The 23874-nt window shown below is 38.8% G+C and overlaps 1 protein-coding gene across 11 annotated transcripts in view; it reads left to right on the top strand.

Annotated features, from left to right (window-relative positions):
* The window catches only part of NCOA7 (nuclear receptor coactivator 7), a 153376-nt gene extending 135056 nt beyond the window's left edge, over positions 1-18320 (top strand). For 10 of the 11 annotated variants that reach the window (XM_009242230.4, XM_054558130.2, XM_054558131.2 and 7 more), the window contains 6 exons: positions 2503-2650; positions 8126-8251; positions 9869-10021; positions 14880-14975; positions 15387-15460; positions 15854-18320. In XM_009242230.4, coding sequence (XP_009240505.1) covers positions 2503-2650; positions 8126-8251; positions 9869-10021; positions 14880-14975; positions 15387-15460; positions 15854-15989 — 733 coding nt within the window. In that variant the 3' untranslated portion in view covers positions 15990-18320. Of the gene's footprint in view, positions 1-2502; positions 2651-3461; positions 6606-8125; positions 8252-9868; positions 10022-14879; positions 14976-15386; positions 15461-15853 lie in introns of those variants that run through there. The other variant, XM_003776916.5, reaches the window with a different exon arrangement.
* The last annotated feature ends 5554 nt before the right edge of the window (positions 18321-23874 follow it).

The following is a 23874-nucleotide window of genomic DNA, read 5'->3' on the forward strand; positions in this document are numbered from 1 at the left end:
TATATAAACACTACAAATATAAGAAGTGAATAAAGTGGTCACCTATGGGGCTTGGGGTAGACAGGGATGTAAGAAGGAAACTTCTTATTATATGCCTTTTAAAATATAATTTCGATGTTTGAATCATATAAATGTACTACCTATTCCAAATATTAAAATAATTTAAAGATAGATATATATATACAATATAAAATGTATTTCTCCCACCCCATTCCATTCCCTGGAAGTAACCATTTTGATCTGTTTCCTTTACAGCCTTTCAGAGTAGTTTATTGTATAACATTAGTCAAGATTCTCCAGAGAAACAGAACCAAAATATATGTGTTATACATAGAGATCTGTTTTAAAGAATTGGTTCATGCGATTGTTAAGGGCTGGCAGGTCTGAAATTTTCAGGACAGGCTGTCAGGCTGGAGACTGGGGAAAGAGTGGGTATTGCAGTATCAAGCCTGAAGAAAGTCTGAAGGTAGAATCCTTCTTCCTTAAGAGACCTCTGTCATTTTCTCTTAAGGCCTTCACCTGATTGGATGAGGCCCACCCACATTATGGAGCATAATCTGCTCTACTCAGAGTCTACTGATATAAATGTTAATCACATCTTAAAATACCTTAATAGAAACATCAAGGCTGCTGTTTGACCAAAAGCTGCGTACTGTGGATGGCCACACCAAGTTGAAACATAACCATCATACCCATGTACAATCATAGTATCTATCAATAGCTATATTTACTTTTGTAATAGAAATGGTAATATGTCATATACACTGATACACACCTTGTTTTAGGTAACAACAGTCCATGTTTTGAAGGAGAACTCTATAAAGAAATACACCTTTAAAGTATAAGAAAATTGATGTCTGTACTGTGGGGGAAAAGACATGATTAGTATAAAAAGGGAAACAACAGCTCGGAAACACATTTGATAGTTATTAATGTCCACCTTACATAAAGACTCCCACAAATTAAAAAAAGAAAAACGTTGATACCACATATCACAGAAATCCAGTTCACAAAAGAAAAGCTACAGACAGGAAGAAAATATTGAAAAATGTTCAAGCCCTTAATACTGAAAGGAACGCAAATGGAGTCAGGTAAAACTTTATATAAACTAAAAGGATAAGCAAGGTTGTTATGAAACTTAAGACACAAACTGCAATGCTGATGTCACAGCAAACTAGTCAGTCTTTCAAGAGCCATTAGGCTGGATGAATCACAAGCTATAAAATCATGCCCCTTGGCCCAGTAATCCCTTTTCTGGGAACTAATCTTGAGGAAATAATTCAAACCATAGTGAAAGTCATACACTGTATGGATATTTACTGTAACATCATTCATACAATTAAAGAAATACAAACAAACTAAATATCCTGACAGCATAGGAATACAGGCTAATTATGGTTTATTAACTTCATGAAATATAGCTGTAAAACATGACTACAAGGACTAGCAATGTGGTAAAAGTATATTATATAATGTTAAATACAACAATTATGGCTTGGCTCTGATTGCAATGAAAAGAAAGCTGTATAAACTATGTACACATTTGGACAAGAACAGATGGGAATGTGGAAACCTTAAAAATGGTTTGATCTGTTAGGATATCAGAATTGTCGGTGGTATTTCTGTTTTTGTTTTAGTCCTATTAATATGATTGCAATTTTATGTAATTATAAATTTTAAAAATCATAAGTTAACATTATCCCAACAGTAGCCTCAAATTCAAATTATCATTTAGTGATTAGAAGATACTTTAAGAATCATTTGATTATATTCATCACCCTTTCTCCTGTTGTGATGGTTATAGTATGAACCTTGGAGGATATTTCAGGAGCTGCAGTTTTCACAGCTCTCATTCTCTTCCCAGGAACTAGGCATATTTCTATTGATTAAGCCTGGAAAGATACTTTGGAAACTTCATTGAGTAAATATATACAAGACAGCAGAGAAGTTGGAAGCAAAGAACATTCCTGTGTCAATAAAATTAGATTTTTTTCTAATATTAAAATAGTAGCCAGTATTATTCCTGACAGTTTCTAGTTGTCAAAGATGTTTTATTACAATTACAATGCAATAGTACTTTCATCTACATAAAGACCCGTTGTAGTATTGTTTATCTTTGTTCCTAGCTAAAGCTTCAGATCTATATTTTTTTCCTCAATGAATACAAGTATCCAATAAATGAAGACTCAATGAGGAAAAAATATTTGGTATAAATATTTCATTGTGTTTTTCAGGTTTACATTCCATCTCTTGATCTTTCCCTCAAATTGAAAGACAGTTTTAACAGTTTCGCAGTGCCTGTGGACTTTTACTTTATTTGTTGGCTGTTAATTTTGAGTATGGAAGGCCACTTGTAGAGATAACCTTGATAGTGGGAAATTTTCCAATTAGTAAAATGGATTTGCCAAGCAGGGAAAAGATGGTTTATGTACTGAAGTCCGCACTAGCACCTGCAAAGAAAGTGGACTTGGTGTTAACATCTGTCACAAACGTGTTTTTCAGGGTGGATCATTTGTACACATTCTTTGTTCAGTGGTCTCCCGATGTCTATGGGAAAGATGCCAAAGAGCAAGGCTTTGTGGTGGTGGAGAAGGAAGAACTGAACATGATCGACAACTTCTTCAGTGAGCCAACAACCAAGAGCTGGGAGGTGAGCACTGGGGCGGGGTTAGACCGTCGTAGTTCCTAAGGTACAGTAAGCAGCCTTGCATTCAGATTCCAAGTAACAGTCTGGTAAGAAACTAGAGTCCCTGTGCACCTATGAAATCACAGAGGAAAATAACTTTATTCCAACGTGTGAAAAAAACACCACCACCAGCATGTACACAGGCACACAGTTCATTCTGACCACACTAGACAGATCCACTTCTATTCTTACTCATAGCTCCATGCCTTAGTTCAGAGCTCAGCACATTTTTTTTTGTAAAGGGCAAGATAATAAATATATCTGGCTTTGTAGGCCATACAGTTCCTGTTGCAGGTTCTCATAGCTGCCATTATAGAACAGAAGCAACCATAGTGTGTAAATGAATGAGCATGACTGTGTTTCATTTCACATAGTTATTATGTGTCACAAAATACTGTTATTAATTTTTATTGAATCCCTTAAAAAATATGAAATCTTTCTTAGCTTAAGTGCCATACAAAAACAGGTGGTGGACTGGCTTTGGCTGACAAGCTGATATAGTTTGGCTCCACGTCCCCATGCAAAACACGTCGTAATTGTAATCCCCACGTGTCAAGGGAGGCACCTGGTGGGAGGTGATTGGATCATGGGGGCCATTTCCCCCATGCTGTTCTCATGATAGTGAGGGAGTTCTCACAAGATCTGATGGCTTTAAAAGTGGCAGTTTCCGCTACGCTCGCTCGCTCTCCTGCCGCCTTGTGAAGAAGGTGCTTACCTCTCCTTTGCCTTCTGCCATGTTTGTAAGTTTCCCAAGGCCTCCCCAGCCATGTGGAACTGTGAGCCAATTAAGCCTCTTTTGTTTATAAATTACCCAGTTTCAGGTAGCATCTTTATAGCAGTATGAAAACGGACTAATACACAAGCTGTAGTTTGCCAGACCCCAGTTCCCTTCATCCAGTCAGGCAAGCATGTATCAAGTACTGCTTTAGGGGAGGGCCCTGGAAATACAATGATGAATAACATAGGCTCTCAATACTTAACAAGCTTGCAGCACTGGGAAATTGGGAGATGAGACTAGGAAAAATAGGTCTACCCTTCCTTCCTGTTCTGCTGCTCTCTTGAACCCCACTTAGCATTTCTTCTTTCCCAGCTTAGACAGATGGTAAATCAATTCAAGCACATCCTTACCAGGACTCCTGAGTTCCTCCACCCCTCTCCCATCTACTGCACCCATCTAGCCTGCCTGCAATCCTGGATGAACCCACCCTCACACTTTTCTGCTCCTAGGCACCCAAGCATTGCTGGAGAGAACCTGTCCACCAGGGAGAATGGTGCCATTACAAATACATGATTCTGAATTCGTCTGTGTCCATGTATAATTGGCCCTGCAATACTAATTTAAACTCTTCACTCAATCTATAGTTGCTTTTTTGATGTATGATAGATGATATTTTTAATAGTCATTTTTTTCCAGCACTATTTAATGATTTCTGATGTTTCCTTCATCATGTTGAAAGATCTTACATATGGACTGTGGGGCTGTCTAACTTGTCATTTAAATATACAAGCAAGCTGGGATTACTCTGTGCTTAAAACCTTCAGTGGCCTCCTTATTGACTCTGCTGATTCTTACCCACCTGTTAGAATAACTACCTGGGAATTTTAAAAAACTGAATCCTAGATCCTTATTACTAGAGACATTAATTCAGTAGGTCTGGAGGGAGGAATGTTAGAATCTGTATTTTTCAAAGCTCCCAGATGATTTTGAGGAACAGTCATGTTTTGGAAACACTGACTTGTAGGGTAAGTTCTAAGCTCCTTCATGGCATCAAAGCTCTTCATTTTCTCTGCTCTTGCTCCCTTTTCTGTCTCATCTACCTTCCTCATCACTGCTTTCCTTGCTGTCTCTTCTCCAGCCAATGTGAACCCAGAATCCATCTCTGTCTTCCTGCTATGCCCTGTCCCTGGAACATCTTCTCACACCCTATCCTTGCTCTCAAACTGAAGCACCATCTCCTCTGTGAATAAGCTATCTCAGAACCCCCCAGGTCACCCCAACCTCCTTTGAGCCTATGCTGTAGATTTTGGCATCGGTATCCTATAAACCAAAAACGATGCCTGAGACAGATCTCAATCGATTTAGAGGTTTATTTTGCTAAGGTTGAGGATGCATCTGGTTGGGGAGGGAAAAAGAGACACAAGCCACAGTAGGATCTGTGGCCTGCACTTTTTCCAAAGAGGGTTTTGAGGGCTTCAGTATTTAAAGGGGGAAAAGAGGGCTGGAGAGGAAGGAGAAAAGAAAAGAGGAGGGTAGAAAAAATGAGACGAATGGTTACTTTCTTGTGAGTCTTTGATTAGTGTGCACTGAATCCACATGTTGCATGTGCAAAGGAGAGAGTAGAGGAACCCTCAATCATGTATGCCTTGTGCGCAGTAAATCTGCACTTTACATAAGATGAAGTAAACAGAGTCGTGGAAGAAGTCTGGTATGCATTGGTCTGGGGGTGAGCAGTAAGGACAATTTCTAGTCTGCTCTTGTTTCCGGCTTGTGAAAATAAGCTGTTAATTTACATTGTCCAGGTGAGGGAGACCACCTGGGGAGACAGCTGTTTAGAAACAAAAGGAAAGATGGTTTTTGTTGGTGTGGCTCAGTTTCAAAGCTTAATTTTCCCTTTTGTTGTAGTGAGTTTGTGATCCCAAGATTTTATTTTCCTTTTACAATCACATGGAATGGCATCCATTTATTTAGAATTGTTTCTCTACTATCTCCTCACCTGCTGGAGACTGTGAGCAGCTTTATGTCCCTGTGCCTGGCAAAGCACCTGGCACCCACCGTCATATAGGAAATAATAAATGTCCGCTGTCCTGGAGTCCCAGGGGCCCAGAGGACAGTGTTTTCTTGCTGGCATTCTGCCCCGGGTTGTGCTCAGGCTGTTGCATTGAGAGTCAGTTCTGCTGGCCATGGACTGGTCTGTAAGTATCTGCTAGAGTCTTCTTTATAACTGACCCCCAGTGTGAGCAATACAGTACACCCTGATCCCCGCAGCTGTGCCCAAGACTGAAAGGCCACTTCAGATCTGGAAGAGTCACAGAAGTATCACTGAAAATTGATCCAGTGCTGATCTATATTTCTTTCTAACCTCCTGACATGTGATCTGAAGTGTAGAGGAGGACTCATCCTGCTTATTAGTCATTAAAACTAATTCCAAAATGTAAAAAGATAAGTGTTACTCTGCCAACTGTTTTATAAAACTACATGTAAGATGACATCTTTCACAACCTCATGTAAACCAGATGTTCTCCCATTCTTTTAAGTCCCTCCCACCAACAAACATGACATAGTATTGAAGTGAAATGCCGTTTGTTCTAACTGTAATGAAACCTACCTCTGTTGAAGGCTCCTTTTCATCCTTCCTTTGAGATTCAAGCTTATACCAGGGATCATGCATACCATTTTAAATGGAGCTTTAGCCTTAAAGAAGGTGCCGGGAGCGGGGGAGAAAGAAAAAAGAAAAAAAAACTCTGAAAAGGCAGGACTAGAAAAGCTAGGTTCACTGCAGGGACGATTAGGAAGAAAAGCATAAGAAGGAAAAGAAAAAAGAATGAACAATGGGGTTTTATCATAGTGTTGGGAAACCACCGTTTCAAAGGTGAAAGTGTCCTTTTACAGTCTCACAGCGATGCCTGGCAGGAAGTGTGTTTGCTCTAAATCCTAATTTGGGTGTGTTCCTGTAGAAATGTTGAACCTTCTCCTGAGGGAAACAGAAACTCAATCATGCAGGAAACTAGATACTGAGAAAACAGTTGTAGCTCAGCGTGGCTACAAGTAACTGTGGTGTGGAAGCAGAGTAGAGAGAAAACTTGTTCCTCATTAGAGAGAGAGTCACACTTCTCACTGCTCATGATGAGAGGCCGAAGATTACCCTTGGACATCCAGATTTTCTATTGTGCCAGACCTGATGAAGAGCCTTTTGTGAAGGTATGTTGGAGTGTGTCCCCAGGGCTAATAAGGTGCTGGTGAATTCTCAGTGATCTACCTCCGAGTTTGTTTTGAAAGTCATTCTAATTAGAAAGGATTGTGCTGACATTTCTACCAGCAGGTATTTTATTCGTTGCAGAGTGGGTTATGGTGTGGTTGCCTCTTCTCATTGGAGCCAGAAATCCATATTTGATTTTTTTTCATTCCACAGCCTCATTTTATGCTTGTGATAAATACAGAGTTTGCCGAAAATGGAGTGTTTTATTTCATTCATTTAAAATGCTTGGTTTGTGATTCTTGATAGTGTTTTCACTACAGAAACACTCCCCCAGAAAATGGTAAAATTAGTAAGCTTAATTTTCTTACGTGTAAATCTGGCTCAGACACCAGCGGGTACTTTGTATCTGTCATTGTGCATTTTGGAAATTGAGTAGTGCACTACTACCTGACAAATTGCACTGGATTTAACTTAAATGTTTTTCTCTATAATATAAAATCATTAATACTAGTACATTTTGGTGAATTAGTTGTCTAATATAATCCTTCATTGATCTTACACAAAAGACCAAGAAGCCTAATATACACTCTTCAATCTGAAAATAATCCAGTGATTTATCCATAATTTAAGAAGGGCCAAAAATGGATTTTAGAGTAAAATGAACTTTGGTAATTCATAAGCATAGCTAGAGTTAAATAATAAATGTTTTGTACAATATGATGTTTCTAGGTTTAGAAGGGGAGACTATTTTTATCATCTTTGAACAGTACATAAATAATTGTAACCTAGTTGTAATTTAGACTAAAGCTTCACACTTCTTTGTACTCGTGCTCCTGGTAGCTGTTATCATTCGTTATTTCTAACAGAAGTGGTTTCTATGTGCACAACCTTAAGAGAAAACATCAGGAACCTTATTAAAAACTATCCTTATCATCGCAAACTCTCTATTTATAGAAGACTTACCTACTGAATGATCTCTGATTAGTCCTTTAACAATTCAGATGCTAAATCTAAAGGCTAAAAGAGAATCATTTAGGGCATTTCAAAGGTAGAAAGCTATACTTCTGGTGTTATATACTATTCTCAGTGACGGAGCAATCAGCAGCTATACTAAAACTGGAAAACTCGTGACTTTATTTAATTTACCTATTTATTTTATTTTTATATATAGATGGGGGTCCCGTCATGTTGCTCAGGCTGGTCTCAAACTCCTGGGCTCAAGCCATCTTCCTCCTGCCTTGGCCTCCCAAAGTGCTGGGCATACAGGCATGAGCCACCACGTCTAGCCTTGTGACTTGTGACTTTAATTTATACATATTAACTGCCTCGACTGTACTGTCTTTAATTGTGCATTTGTTCTGAAACTGAAAAATTAGCCATTTCCCCAAAGTCCTGTTCAGTTGATTTCCTGCTGCTGAAGCATCACCTTTTCAGGCAGCAGTGTCGCTAGAGTGATTTTTTTTATTAGCAGTTAGAAGAAAAGCCAATAAGTTATTTTTCTTGGCTTGTTTTCTCATTTCAGATCATCACTGTTGAGGAGGCAAAGCGCAGGAAGAGCACATGCAGCTACTATGAAGACGAGGATGAGGAGGTGCTGCCTGTCCTACGGCCCCACAGCGCGCTCCTGGAGAATATGCACATCGAGCAGGTGGGCTAGCCCTGGCCACCAAGGGTGGGGGTTCCTAGGCTTTAAGAAATATTTCCCTTGGCCAGGTGCAGTGGCTCACGCCTGTAATCCTCACGCTTTGGGAGGCCAAGGCAGGCGGATCACTTGAGGTCAGGAGTTTGAGACCAGCCTGGACAACATGGCAAAACCCCATCTCTACTAAAAATACAAAAATTAGCCGGGCGTGATGGCACATGCCTCTAATCCCAGCTACTCAGGAGGCTGAGACAGGAGAATCGCTTGAGCCTGGGAGGTGGAGGTTGCAGTGAGCCAAGATCGCACCACTGCATTCCAGCCTGTGCAACAGAGTGAGACTCTGTCTCAAAAAAAAAAAAAAATCCCATCCCTGAATGCATTTGCCCTTCTCACTTGGGCTGAAGGATGAGGCTTGTGAGGAAGGAGGAACACCAGCAGCCCACCAAGGCCAGTGCCCCCTGCTCTGCCTCTGAAAAGTCGCATTCCCTGCTGCCTTCTTGGTAGTATGAGGAGTTGGTCAGACACTAACATCCTTCTCTCAAACCTGAAGGAAAAGCCATTTCTAATCTTAAAAAAATAAAAATGTTAAGTGTCCTACCATAGTCCTAATACACTTTAAAAAGGATCCAAATTTATCCTTGTAATTATTGCAGAGTTCCCATAGCTTTGATGTATAGGGCTCAATAAAAGTAATACAGCTAATGCACTCTACTTGCTTTATGAAAAATACCTACCTACAGGACAATTTTTCCTTTTTCTATAATTTTCTTTGTGTATTTTATAGTTTCTGAATGTTTACTTGAAATTTATGAAATATTACAATGCACTTATGTTTGAACTGTAGTAAGGAAATCTCTGGCATTTCCCTCATCAGTCAGCTTAGAGACATGAATTTTAGAGACCTTAAAGAATCGTTAAGTTCAGCTCCCTAGTTTACTGAGGAACAAGTAAAGACCCAAGAAAGTCAAGAAGCTTGACCAAGTAATTATAGAGGTGTGGGATTCACACTGACACTGGAACTGATTTTAAGCACTCTGAAGACTCAGCACTTCATGGCCTCCTTTGGTAATATTCTTGAAGAGATATACATTATTGGTTATTTATGGCCAAGTTTAAATATTGATGCAGGTGAAAGATATAGGTGCAATAAGAACAGATGACTCCTGACTTCTAACACTAAACATCCCTGTTTTTTTGCCCTCACTTCTGTGCAAAGCTGCAGCTGTCAGTAGCAGTTTTGAGCCTCTGAGTATTTAGAAAGAAAAATTGGGAAAATATGAACTGTTTGGTGAAAGCCAGGTTGAAGTGGAAAGGAAGGGCATGTGTCTAGTTTATACCTCTTTATCCAGCTTGATCTGTGTCTTCAAATATATAGCAGGATAGGGACTCCATAGTCATGTCCCTGAATGGGAAAACACCTCCTGGCCAGTATCCTTGCCAAGGTAAACACTGTCAAATGATCATTTTCTTGGTTTAGAATAGCAAATATTTGCCAGGGTAAGGAGGGGCACTATGTGAGTGTATGATACTGAGTTTGAATAACAGGCATTTGTTTTGTGCCACATGTTCATGAGCAATTTGTGTGTGAACCTTCTGTTTATATCTCTTCCTTTGGCTTTGTAGCTGGCCCGACGCCTTCCTGCAAGGGTGCAAGGGTATCCATGGAGACTGGCCTATAGCACGTTAGAGCACGGGACCAGCTTAAAGACGCTCTACCGGAAATCGGCATCACTAGACAGTCCTGTCCTATTGGTCATCAAAGATATGGATAATCAGGTGAGGCCTGTCCCTCTCATAAAGAATATTTTTTAATAATTTTTCAAAATTCTCAACAGTAGAGAGACTAGTACCATATACTTCCATCACCCAGATTCCACAGTTAACAGGATTTTGCCTTCTGTGTCTTTTTTTAATCTTTGTTTTTTCTCTGCTGAAATATTTTGAAGTAAATCCCAATCATTATGGCATTTCACCCCTACATATTTCAGGATCACCTCCAAAATGAAAATGGATCATACTTCCAAATACAGTCACATTCTAAGGAACTTTTTTCTGTCACCATGAAGTGGAAAAGTATATTGACATCCCACAGCCTAAAAACTGGAAAGTTGGGGTAGAGTGAGATCTGGATTTGGAAATAGTTGCAGAAATAAGTTCCAGTGCCATACCAACGCCTTTCCCGGGTAGCCAAAGTAGTGCCCACAAACCTTGCTTGCATTTTGGATGTGATGGAGAGCCAGTCAAGGCCATAGTGTGTTGTGCCTGAGGAGGCCAATTGTTAAGAAACCACAGAGAATGCACTGTACCATTCTTGATTGTACTTTTGTCTGTGTTACAGTTGGTCTTTCTTGGAGGAACTAGTGAAAACTAGTTATTACCCCTTGTCCCTGCACTGTTATCTCTTCCCGTAAGTCAGCTCAGAATGGGAGTGGAATCTGTCCAGGTTTTCTTCGGTCACCTTCCTGTCAGTCTCTTGCATCACGAAAGGCAGACATCATTCACATCTGCTCATTGCTCATTTCAGTTTGACCTGTGTTCTATTAGAAATTCCTCTAAGATTTTAAGATGCAGCGTTGAGCAGATTTTCTGTTATTGAAGCAGATTTTACTCAACATTCATTCATTCATTCATTCATTCATTCATTCATTTATTCATCCATTCAGCAAATATCTAATTAGTGCCTGCTAGGTCCTAGGCACTATTAAGCATTGGGGAGCTTACTGTGAAGCACAAAATTTTTATACTGAGACATGTCCACATTGTAATGAGCCATATACATGGGATCATTTTACGGGAAATAGAACTTTGCTGTCATGATTTGCCTTGGGAAAAATTAGGGAACAAATGGGGATACCAAAGACACTGTCTTTCTTAGCAGTGATCTTTGTGACTTTATTGTAATATTATTGTAGCTTAAGAGTTCTGGGAATTAATTTAGCTATCATTGTTACTATTGTTATTTCCTGATTGCTGACATTTTGCTTAATAATGATCCAAGCTGAAAGGTGGGTAGAGTCAAGATAAAAAAATTAAAATAATGATAACAGTTGGTTTAAAAGAGACTTAGGAATTTAGTGAAATGTTTGAGAATTGGATGTTATGTTTTGGATGAAGTATGGCTATATTATCTTAGAGCATACATACAGACTCTCACCTAAGTATAGATTATTTGTCCTATTTACTTACCAAAATATCACACTTGTTGAGGAATGTGATGGTTCACACAGAACAGGTATTGATGAAGCACAGTTTTACCAAGCTTCCTGTGCGATTTGTAAAGGAGGCCTACAGCTGAAGGTTACAGTCTTGTCACTGGGTGGAGTCTTGCTGAATCATGTACCCTGGAGGCACTTGTGTCATTTGAGGACAACCAGACACTAACTTTGCTTTCTGCACCCCATCTACCCCAAAGGGGAAACTGTGGCTTTGCTGTGTTTGAGAACATGATAGAACAACACCTGCAAATGTGTCTGAAAGTGAATTATATGACATTCTAATATAAAAATATTACATATGTAGAATGGCAGCAATGAGGAGTTCTACAGAATCAGTCCCCAGTGAAAGAACCATAGCTGGTAGAAATAACAAAAACAACAATCACTTAAAGTCTCTGGAAATTTTATTTCCAGAGTCTCACTAAGCAAGTCTCACTAAGCAAGTGAGGGAATATTTATTCAAGAAAATCTAATTAATCTCAGTTATAACAGTGGGATTCTGTGGCAGTTGAGGCACAACTCTCTCCCTTCCCTAACCCCCCACTGAGACTGACAGTGGTTCCACTCTGGGCATGTATGGCCAAGGAGATGGGGCAGTCTCTTCCCACAGCTGCCAGTCAAGGATTATGGTGTACCCTCTCTCACTGTGGGTCCCCTGTATTTCTTATCTCCCACCCAAGATCAGTGTTTCTGAGGCTAAAATCCAAGCAAGTGTGGCCTAGAGGTAGGGGGCTTTCTTCTTCTACCCACCCTCCACTCACAGAGCTATGCTCTACCGTAGGCATGGCAGGCTGAGAATACAGGGGTCTCTGCTGCTCTTGTTTCAGTTCACAGGGCAGAAGTTTTGCACCAGATGAGGCAAGCCAAGACCAGAGGCTGCTGTCACTGTCTAGTCCCTAGCTTCAGAGCAGTGGGTTAGAGATTTTTTTCTCAGGGGAAGAGGCAGGCCACAGGACATAGAGTTCTAAAGCTCTACCCAAAGGAACTGACTTTGTTTAGACACACTTGGGGAAGTTCAAGCCAAAGGGCACTCTAGAAAACAATGAGAATTTTGGTGTTAAGAAGGTTGTAGCCATGAAGGCAACAAATTAAACTGTAGACCATCTACTTTACCAGAGAGATCCAAGAAAAGAGACAGCTATGGAGAGCCTTTCTGGAGTCAGGGTAAACTTCATAGTCTGGCCAAAGAAACTATCCATGCAAAGGAACCTACATTTAATTGAATCAGACTGTGGAATAATTTACACCACCAGGCATTGTTGAAAACAATAGAGCAATCATCAGGCAATTAATAGAGACTAATTACTAACTTCTAGTGAAGTATAGAAATGTTACTCCTATTTTGCTCTATTACATCTTTTAACTTTTTGTGGTACTAATGTTATGCATGTTACATCTGTATATATTACAAATATAGCAATAGATTGTTATGATTACTATGTTACATAATTTTATGTCTGCTAAGGAAGTTGAGAGAAGAAGAGCAAATGTACATTTATATGCTTTGTTATATGACTTTCCTTTTATCATTTCTGGGTTGCTCTTCATCTATTCCCTTGGATTCCTTTGTTCTGCTATTGCTAAATGTATTACATTTGTATATGGTATAGGCTGAACAACACTATTATATAAAAGTTGTTTTATACAATTTTTTAAAATACATTAATAGAAAAAAAGACATTTTCTCATAATCACAATGCAATAGATCTAACAAAATTAACAGTAATTCCCCAATATCATCCAGCCCTTAGTCTTTAAATGCATTTCCAGAATTGCTAAGAAAATTTTTGTTAAAAGGCCAGGTGTGGTGGCTCACACCTGTAATCCCAGCACTTTGGTAGGCCGAGGTAGGTGGATCACCTGAGGCCAGGAGTTCAAGACCAGCCTGACCAACATGGTGAAACCCGTCTCTACTAAAAATACAAAAATTAGCCAGACATAGTGGTGTGCGCCTGTAATCCCAGCTACTCAGGAGGCTGAGGCAGGAGAATCACTTGAACCTAGGAGTTGGAGGTTGCAGAGGGGCCAAGATCATGCCATTGCACTCCAGCCTGGGCAACAGAGCAAGACTCCATCTCAAAAAAAAAAAAAAAAAGGGGGGGGGTGGAGTGGTGGAATTTTAGCTAAAAAAGAAAATAATTATTTAAAATTCTATGGAGGGTGTGAAAGTAAAGATAACTTTTCTTATTGACTAATCAGAGAGGGAACTCATTTTCTTCCATGTATTTGTCATATTTTGTCATATTTTAACACCATGCTTTTAAAGATAGATGCCTATTTTGATTGTATTTTAGTTCTTTTTTTGGAAGATCACCAGAAGAAGGGCAAAGGATTTTTTATGTTTTGTTACTGTGCTATATTTCTTTGTTCTTAGCAGCTCTAGGGAAAGGTTTGGTAGCAAGAAGTATGAAAAATACTGGTTAGAAGGAGTTTCTAGCCTTCTACCTAATACTTAGTGTTGCAAGTATAGCCAGGAACTGAGTGTAAGTGGTGAAGAAGACAGCACACAGAGATTGTGATCCAATTGAAATAATTTTTGAAAAATGCTATGACATTTTCCAGATAACCTACATTTAAAGCAATGTTCCTCAAATGGGATTTGAAATAGAAAGAATGTCTGAATCACCTAGGGACATTTTCAAAATACATATGCTCACCCCTGCAAGTGCTGATCAGGATGTGAACAGAAGGATGAGATGCTGAGGCAGTGGGCATACACATTCTGAAAACACAACTCCTCATGTAACTTGGCTCCCCTTCCATCTCCCGATAAGAAAAAGTACAAGAACCATTGATTTAAACACATCTAAGTTACCTTTCAAGGCCATGATATTACGGGGTTATTTGTTTCTTAAAAGTCACTTTGAACTAAACTATAGTAAGTCAGTCATTTTTAAGGATATAATTTTAATTTAATAAGCATATTAATAACTCATTGTTACAAATCAAAAGAAAGGAAAGTTTATTTTCTCTGGGGAAATACCCAGCCATGACTCCACTTATAAAATACATAAGAGATGTGACTGTGTTGTCCCAAGCACTCATTTCTGTGAGCAAGATGTATCTTCTTGTTGCTTAATGTTTCTATTATGTTATGTATATTCAATAACAGAAATTTGTCTCCATAGTGAATGTTGGAAATCTTTTAAAATTGGAACAAATTGTTGGCCTTTGACAAGCAAGTTGTCTGAGCTTTGTCAGATGAATTTTGCATGCACCAGGAAGTCTGGCTACTTGGGTTCCAGTTAGAGCTGGGGATATTTGTTTATTCTTTTATTGGTGGTCTTTTTGAGTGCCAATTTAGTAATAATCTTTGCTGAAATAGATCTCAGAACATGATGTATCAAAAATATTCCAGAAAGCCTTGCTTTGGGGATTTAGGTTTGAATGTAGGTAACATTTCTGTTTTCTTTTGACAGATTTTTGGAGCATATGCAACTCATCCTTTCAAGTTCAGTGACCACTATTATGGCACAGGCGAAACTTTTCTCTACACATTCAGCCCTCATTTTAAGGTACCTAGAAAGGAGAAATACCCAACTCCCGTATGTCACAGTGTCCTCAGTTGGGGAAGGGAATAGGCATTGGGGCAGCTAGCTGTCCTGTAACTTCTCCTGAACTGACTCCAGGCTGGGTCAGCCCTCTATGACTGTTGCTCACAAACTGCTTAGGGTCCCTGGCCTTCTGGGCTGCTCAGGCTGGGATCCAGAGAGTCGCAGGTCAGAGCCACCACGTGTCTGAAAGGTCTTCCTTCATAACCCCTTGGGAGATCTCATCCTGGTGTGGGCCAGGTCTGGCAGTCAGGAACTTCCTCAGTCAATGGGGTGAGGTGGTTCCCTTTTACACATAGATACTATTTCATATTTCCTCATTGCTAATTCTCCAGATTAAAATGTCTGTTTTCTTTTTTGTGTTTCTTCCCCAAGGTCTTTAAGTGGAGTGGAGAAAATTCATATTTTATCAATGGAGACATAAGTTCTTTAGAACTTGGTGGTGGAGGGTAAGGTTTTTGTTGTTTTTGTTTTCTTATTGTTATTTTACCACCTGACCTGAGTGGGTCTGTTTTGACCCACGTAGTTAAAACTTCGGTGTCGGGTTATTTTAGCTAGTCCATTTGCTTAGATGAATTAGGACAGTGGCCTAACACAGAATGGCCTAACTAAGAATCAAAGATAGAATATTTATGTGTCTAATGAGGGACTATTACCACTTGTCTTTTAGGAAGACTGGTCATTTAAATGAATAAAGGAAGTGTATCCTGGTTTTCTAAGCAGTCTAGAATTTTGCCTGTCAGTAGTATCAAAGAAAGAAGATGGGGGCAAGAGAGAATAGTGTGCCGTGTGCCATGTAAGATAGAAGTGTTTTCACCTTTTTTTTTTTTAAACCTTTTCAGGGGACGATTTGGTTTATGGCTAGATGCTGATTTATACCACGGACGAAGCAACTCTTGCAGCACTTTCAATAATGATATTCTTTCCAAAAAGGAAGACTTCATAGTTCAGGATCTGGAGGTGTGGGCATTTGAGTGAAATTCAGACTGCCTTAAAATATAACATTAAAAAGACTGGGTTCGATCAGCCCTCCTAAAGCTGGCTGGAAAAAGAAGCCCCAGCCCAGGCTGCCTCATCCCACCCCAATGCTTCCTTTCTGCCATCATCTCAGAGCATGATCACATTGCAGAAAGATTCTGGAAGGTCTATGTGGAGGGCAGACATTGAAGAAAGAAACTTAAAATCCAGGTTGTTGAAAAGACTTTGTACTTCCACTTCCTTCAAATCCATACAGTGAGGAATCAGAGTGTTTATAGATATATGAGTTGAATGCAATTTTTATTTTTGGTAACTGTGAAAAAAAGATACTGTGGATATATACATGCCTTGTGTATTTATCAGCATAATTTTCATTACCAAAATGTACAGCTATTATTTGCCATGGAAAAGGTTAGTCTCATTTAGAAAAATCGAAAGTGCACAGCACTTAAAGGGAATATATGAGGTTTTTTTTAAAAAAAAAAAAACTTTTATTTATTATTTGTAGTATATTGTCTGAAATGTGTCGGCAGTTTTTTTTTCTTTTAATGTGTCAAATCTTGAAATATTAAATGTATGCATTTTGTGCTATGTTTTGGGAACAAATCTGTTTGATTTATATAGTTTTATATTGAATTTTTTTTGCCCTGATTGTTTAGGGTGATAGGTCTTAAGCAGCATATATCTATATATCTGTATGTAGATATATAGAGATATGTGTGTGTGTGTATGTATATGTACATATACATATATATGAGTGTATAATTCTAAATTTCTAAAAACTCATTATGAATGTTCATCAATTTGACTATTATAGGCCAGCTTTCCATTTAGTCAATAAAAGGGTACATTTTTAGTTACTTACCTTGAACATAATCATGTGAAAAAGAATACATCATTTCTCACAGTCTTAAGTTGATATTTATAGAAATGAATACCTTTGTGAACCTAGACTTAGAACAAATCCTGCTTTTGAAAAAAAAGTTTTGCTTCTTATAAAATCATTTGTGTTAATAACAAAAACTTTATTTTCGGAGTGTTCTTTGTATAACTTTTCCAAGCTTTTACATTAACGAGCAGGCCTCTGTCTTAAAAGGGACTCAGTATATTAATTTCTGCATTTTTTAAATCAAATGAAAAACGTCAAATTGGACCAATTGTCTTGGTTTCTAGACTCATTTATTTGAGAAAAAAAATACAAAGAAATGCATTCATATCAAAATTGGAATAGAAAGGAAAACCTATTTTTAAGAGATCGACCTATTTTCACATCATAAAACATCTATGACATAAAATAAAGGGCCAGGCATAGTGGCTCTTGCCTGTAATCCCAGCACTTTGAGAGGCCGAGGCAGGTGGATCACTCAAGGTCACAAGTTTGAGACCAGTCTGGCCAACATGGTGAAACCCCGTCTCTACTAAAAGTACAAAAATTAGCTGACTATGTGGCGGGCACCTGTAATCCCACCTACTCGGGAGGCTGAGGCAGGAGAATGGCTTGAATCCGGGAGGCAGAGGTTGTAGTGAGCCAAGATCGCGCCACTGCACTCTATCCTGGGTAACAGCGAGACTCTGTCTTAAAAATAATAACAATAATAATAATAATAACGACTTACTTAACCAATATTATTGATTACCAGACTTTTATGAAAGCCAAAGACTGCTTGCTAGTAGAAAAAATTTCAAATAATAGCCAAAGCTGAAAAATGGTCTGTCATAAATTATTTCCCCAGTAATTTTTGAAAGGAAAAATGTATAACAAGTACTATTTACATATCTGCATTTAAAAAAGCAATTCTTAGAATATTTCCTTTACATTATTCTCCTATTTTAGACAATTTGCAAAAGAGAACAAATTGTCCAGTGGCCTCCTGTCAGATCAACAATTATTATACTCCTTAATTCCATGCAAATTTAAATGAATGCTATAAAATTTTAAATCTGTAGCCTGGGTGTACATTTCACTCAAGTTCTCCTACTGAGAACTCTTGACTAACAGCATACTGGCAGTTTCACCTTAACCTGCTCGTTAAATAATGTGTTGGTGTGAGATATCAGGAATGTCTCATGACATCACGTTTACCATTTACACCGTCTGCAACCATATGCTATTAATAAAATGGAAAAAAACAAAATGGTCATTTTGCATATACTTCACTCTGACCTAGTTTAGTCCATGATACTATAATTGTGAGAGCATATCCAGATGCTGTGTTCTCTATGTAAAACAGTATTGTCCATTCAGAAAGGTATGACCCTTCATTTATGGATATTGACTATATGTAATGCAGTGCTATCCCAATATTTTCAATAAAGGACTTTATGCATTCAGTGATTTTCTTTCCCAAAGATTCATTCATCAGGTGATTACTGGGTACCACAGTGTTTATTTTTGTGAGAGGATGGTGAAATATCAGCTAAACAAGGTCCAGAGCTCATGTTTTCACTACTGCCCTGGAAACTCCCTCTTCATTCCCTGTAGCCACCCTCCTAATTGTCTCATCAGTTCATGGAAACTGCTCTCATTATAGTTACCAGAGACAACTCTTGGCTGTATCTACCAGTCTCTTTTCTAATCTTTCTAGCTGTGCAATGAATGACGGCCTCCTCCTCTTAACATCTGTCTTAACCTACTTCATAATTTCCATAAGGGACACTTTACTCTCTGATAAATTTTCTTTGGCATCCTGACACATAGCCCCTAGATGTCAGGCTAGATGAAGACCCCAAGCAGTCTTCATTGCTTCATAATTCCTCAGTTCATAAGTCCATATCAAAGGACTTGGGTGGGAGGAGGCAACCAAATGTTTCTTCAGACTCTACTGAAATGCATCCCCATGCTACAAGCCACCAGAGACATCCTGCACTATTATGTCTTCCCTTAATTTGATCTCCCTCTCCTTGATGCCTTTTAAAGTTTTAGAGACACATTGATATGATTTGGCTGTGTGTCCCCACCAACATCTCACTGGAATTGTAATCCCCACATGTTGAGGGAGGAACCTAGTGGGATGTGATTAGAACATGGGAGCGGTTTCCCCCATGCTGTTCTCGTGATAGTGAGGGAGTTTTCATGAGATCTGACTGTTTTAAAGTGTTTGGCAGTTCCACCCTCACCCTCTCTCCTGCTGCCGTGTAAGATGTGCCTTGCTTCCCCTTTGCCTTCCACCATGATTGTAAATTTCCTGACGCCTACCCAGCCATGTGAAACTGTGAGTCCATTAAACCTCTTTTCTTTATAAATAACCCAGTCTCAGGTAGTTCTTTATAGTAGTGTGTAAATGAACTAATACACACATGAAACAGCATTAATAAAAGAATTACTCTCCTTTTGAGGAAGGCATTGAGAATCTCTTAAGCCAGAAAGGAGTGTTACGTTTCATGTTTTTCTTAGGATGCCTAACCTATTTTTACAAATTTAATTTGATACAGAAAGGTAAGGAGGTCAGAAACCAAGGGAAATTCCAGAAAACTCAAGAAAAGGGAAGCCACACTTATTTCTTGTGCATTTATCAAAAGTGCCTTTGACCACTTCCTTCTGCCCAATGAGGTCACCTACTCTTAATCAGAAAAAGCCCTGACTTCAAAGCATCACATGCTCTGTCACCTCCTGGCCTATGACCATTATCCATAGTGAGCCCCTAACAGAAGGTGTTCTTACTGAAAAAAATAAGCTTCACTCTTCACACCAAACTCTTAAGATCTTACGCCCTTTCTATTTCAAATCTCTAGTGGTTCAGAATAAAAATGAGATATGAGCTATCTGGTATGGTCAATCAAGCCATCAAGATGTTGTCTCTTGATAGAATATCTTTGAGGACTTTTTGTTTCTCTCTTAGATCAGCACTGTTCAATAGAACATTCTACAATGATAGAAATGTTTCACGAATTTTCACTGTCCTTAATGATAGCCCCTAGCTACCATACTAATGTTGAACAACTGAAATGTGCCTTGGGTGACTGAGGAGCTGAACTTTTTATTTAATTTTAGTTTATTTAAATAGCCACACGTGACTGGTGGCTACCACATTGAACAGCACAGCTCTAGATCAAGATGTTATTGCCAAATTATATTTTCATTGGCAATTAAGTCAGACTATGACTCCTTCACCAGAAGTGAACCTTTAGTTCCAAGCACTTTGTCTATGCCATTACAGATCTTCACACAGATTGGTACAACCTAAGGTTATCTAGTATGTCTCTCACTGTTTAGGTAGTCAGCTTATAAAGTGACCAGAGAGCTGAGTTCCCTAACAGTCTCCCTAAACTGAAAAATTGGATCTACATAGGATTACAGGTCCCCATCTCTAATCAAAGGTAATGAAAACTGGCCAGGTGTGGTGGCTCACACTAATCCCAGCACTTTGGGAGGCTGAGGAGGATTGATCATCTTAACTCAGGAGTTCAAGTCCAGGCTGGGCAACATGACAAAAACCCATCTCTACAAAAAAAGAAAAAAAGAAAAGAAAATGTAGCCACGTGTGGCAGCATGCACCTGTAGTCCCAGCTACTCAGGGCAGAGGCAGGAGGATTGCTTGAGCCTGGGAAATTGAGGCTGCAGTGAACCAAAATCACATCATTGCACTCCAGCCTGACAGAGTGCAGGCTTCACTTCTCTTAAAAACGAGGCCGGGTGCGGTGGCTTATGCCTATAATCCCAGCACTTTGGGAGGCCAAGGCAGGTGGATCACCTGAGGTCAGGAGTTTGAGACCAGCCTAACCAACATGGAGAAACCCTGTCTCTACTAAAAATACAAAATTACAAAATACAAGAGAACAAGACTGGACCTCGTTGCACATGGAGTAATAGGGCCTTTTAACAGCTCTCAAGTTCGACACAAAACCTCAACACAGCATAACAGTATATCGTTGTTGAAACATTCTTCTTAATTGCTGTTTTTAAACCTAAGAGGGCTGATCTCAGGCAACTGTGGGGTAAAATGTGGCTGATCCATCAGCCAGTAGAAAATAACATTAAGTCAAGAACATGTTTTTCTATTAGATCCTCCAAAAGGTCAGAAAAGTGGATAGGTTTGAGCTGGAAGTATCCTAGAAAGAGCTTGGGGTATATGATATGAGCCCCTTTGCAGGTTATATAATTAGGTCACCCAGGTAGACTATGCTAAAACTTTCTAAAGAATTCAAGAAGCATGGCTGGGTGCAGTGGTTCACGCCTGTAATCCCAGCACTTTGGGAGGCCAAGGTGGACAGATCACTTGAGGTCAGGAGTTCAAGACCAGCCTGGCCAACATGGCAAAACCCCATCTTCACTAAAAGTACAAAAATTAGCTGGGCATGGTGGCGGACACCTCTAATCCCAGCTACTCAGGAGGCTGAGGCAGGAGAATCGCTTGAACCTGGGAGGCAGATATTGCAATGAGCTGAGATCGCGTCACTGCTCTCCAGCCTGGGAGACAGAGCGAGATTTCGTCTCAAAAAAAAAAGCAAAAAACGAAAAGACTTCAAGAAGCAACAAAGCATGGTTAAGGTATGGATTCTCTAGAGTCAGATGTCCAAAGTTTGAATCTCAGCTCTAGAACTTACTAGCTATGTGACTAGCTATTTTACCTCTATATGCTTCAATTTTCTTTTTTTTATGACTCAACTCATAACTTTTATTGCTTTTTCTTTTTTTTTAAATTATACTTTAAGTTCTAGGGTACATGTGCACAATGTGCAGGTTTGTTACATATGTATAAATGTGCCATGTTGGTGTGCTGCACCCATTAACTTGTCATTTACATTAGGTAAATCTCCTAATGCTATCCTTCCCCCTTCCCCCCACCCCATGACAGGCCCCAGTGTGTGATGTTCCCCACCCTGTGTCCAAGTGCTCTCACTGTTCAATTCCCACCTATGAGTGAGAACATGTGGTGTTTGGTTTTCTGCCCTTCCGATAGTTTGCTCAGTATGATGGTTTCCAGCTTCATCCATGTCCCTGCAAAGGACATGAACTCATCCTTTTTTATGGCTGCATAGTATTCCATGGTGTATATGTGCCACATTTTCTTAATCCAGTCTATCATCGATGGACATTTGGGTTGGTTCCAAGTCTTTGCTATTGTGAATAGTACTGCAATAAACATACACATGCATGTGTCTTTATAGCAGCATGATTTATAATCCTTTGGGTATATACCCAGTAATGTAGCTTCATGGGGATGGCATTGAATCTATAAATTACCTTGGGCAGTATGGCCATTTTCACGATATTGATTCTTCCTATCCATGAACATGGAATGTTCTTCCACTTGTTTGTGTCCTCTTTTATTTCATTGAGCAGTGGTTTGTAATTCTCCTTGAAGAGGTCCTTCACATCCCTTATAAGTTGGATTCCTAGGTATTTTATTCTCTTTGAAGCAATTGTGAATGGGAGTTCACTCATGATTTGGCTCTCTGTTTGTCTGTTATTGGTGTATAGGAATGCTTGTGATTTTTGCACATTGATTTTGTGCTTCAATTTTCTTATCTGTAATGTGGGGATAACAGTAATAACCACTCATAATTATACAATGATTAATGCACTTAAAATAACCTGGCATAAAGTAAGCACTACTAAGCACTAGATAAATAAAATAATGGAGAAATTCCTTCATCTTATGGAGGAATCACCTAGTGATGTAACTAACAGTTGCAAAGAAAAGTTCATCTTTTAAGATAATAACTTATTTAGTTTTTAAAACTAATTTCAGAAATATTGTAATGCCTCTTATTTGCTGTTTAAAATTTTTAACTAAGGTTTTGTTTCCTTCTTTTTTAATTTAAAAGTAATATATGTTCAAGGTAAAATTTTAAACAGTACAGAAGAGAATTCAGTGAAAGGCAATGTTTCCCTTCCTACAATTTCAGTGGTAACAATCACAAAAATTCTGTTTCCTTATAGAGCATTATTATGGATATATAAGCTAATTTATATCTTCTTCATGTAAAAGGAAATGTACTCTATATACTATTCTTCGGTTTGCCTCTTTAACAATATGATGTGAACATTTTATATCAATATATGTAGCCATCTCATCCTTCATTGCATGGGTCTATCATTGTTTAAACAGTTTTCATTAATGGACCCTTTTTTGGCTATTACAAAGAATTCTTAGGAACAACCTTGTATCTAGAGCTTTGTGCATTTATGAATTGTGTATTTTTAGGATAATTTTTATTAGTGAGTCAGAGTAAAAGCACCTTTTATTTTATAACATACTATCAATTGTTCCTCCTCAAAAATTACATTAGTTGGCTGGGTACAGGTATGGTGGCTCGCGCCTGTAACCTCAGCATTTTGGAAGGCCAAGGTGGGCAGTTCACAAGGTCAGGAGTTCAAGACCAGTCTTGCCAACATAGTGAAACCTCATCTCTACTAAAAATAAAAAAAATTAGCCAGGCGTGGTGGTGGGCCTCTGTAATCCCAGCTACTCAGGAGGCTGAGGCAGGAGAATCACTTGAACCTGGGAGGCAGAGGTTGCAGTGAGCTGAGATAGCACCATTGCACTCCAGCCCGGGTGACAGTGCAAGACTCTGTCTCAAAAAATAATAATAAAAATAAAAATAAATAAATTACATTAGTTTACATCAACTGTGTATGAGCATGCCAGTTATTACACACCCTCACCAATACAGGTTATGTCAATCTCTTTTTATTCTTTGCCCAAATGATATCTATTTTAATTTTCACTCTTTAATCGTAAATGAGGTTGAACGTCTTTCCACATGTATTGCCTATTTGTATGTCTTTTTTCCTGAATAGTCTGTCCATGTCCTTTGTCAATTTTTTATTCAGTTATTCATCTTCTTGCTGATTTGTAAGTGTTCTTTGTATATTCACAAACTTAGTCCTTTGTCATATATATTGCAAATATTTTGCTAGTTTATATTTTTAAAACACTTT

The sequence above is a fragment of the Pongo abelii genome, chromosome 5, assembly GCF_028885655.2.
Source record: "Pongo abelii isolate AG06213 chromosome 5, NHGRI_mPonAbe1-v2.0_pri, whole genome shotgun sequence".
In the NCBI taxonomy this organism is placed as follows: domain Eukaryota; kingdom Metazoa; phylum Chordata; class Mammalia; order Primates; family Hominidae; genus Pongo; species Pongo abelii.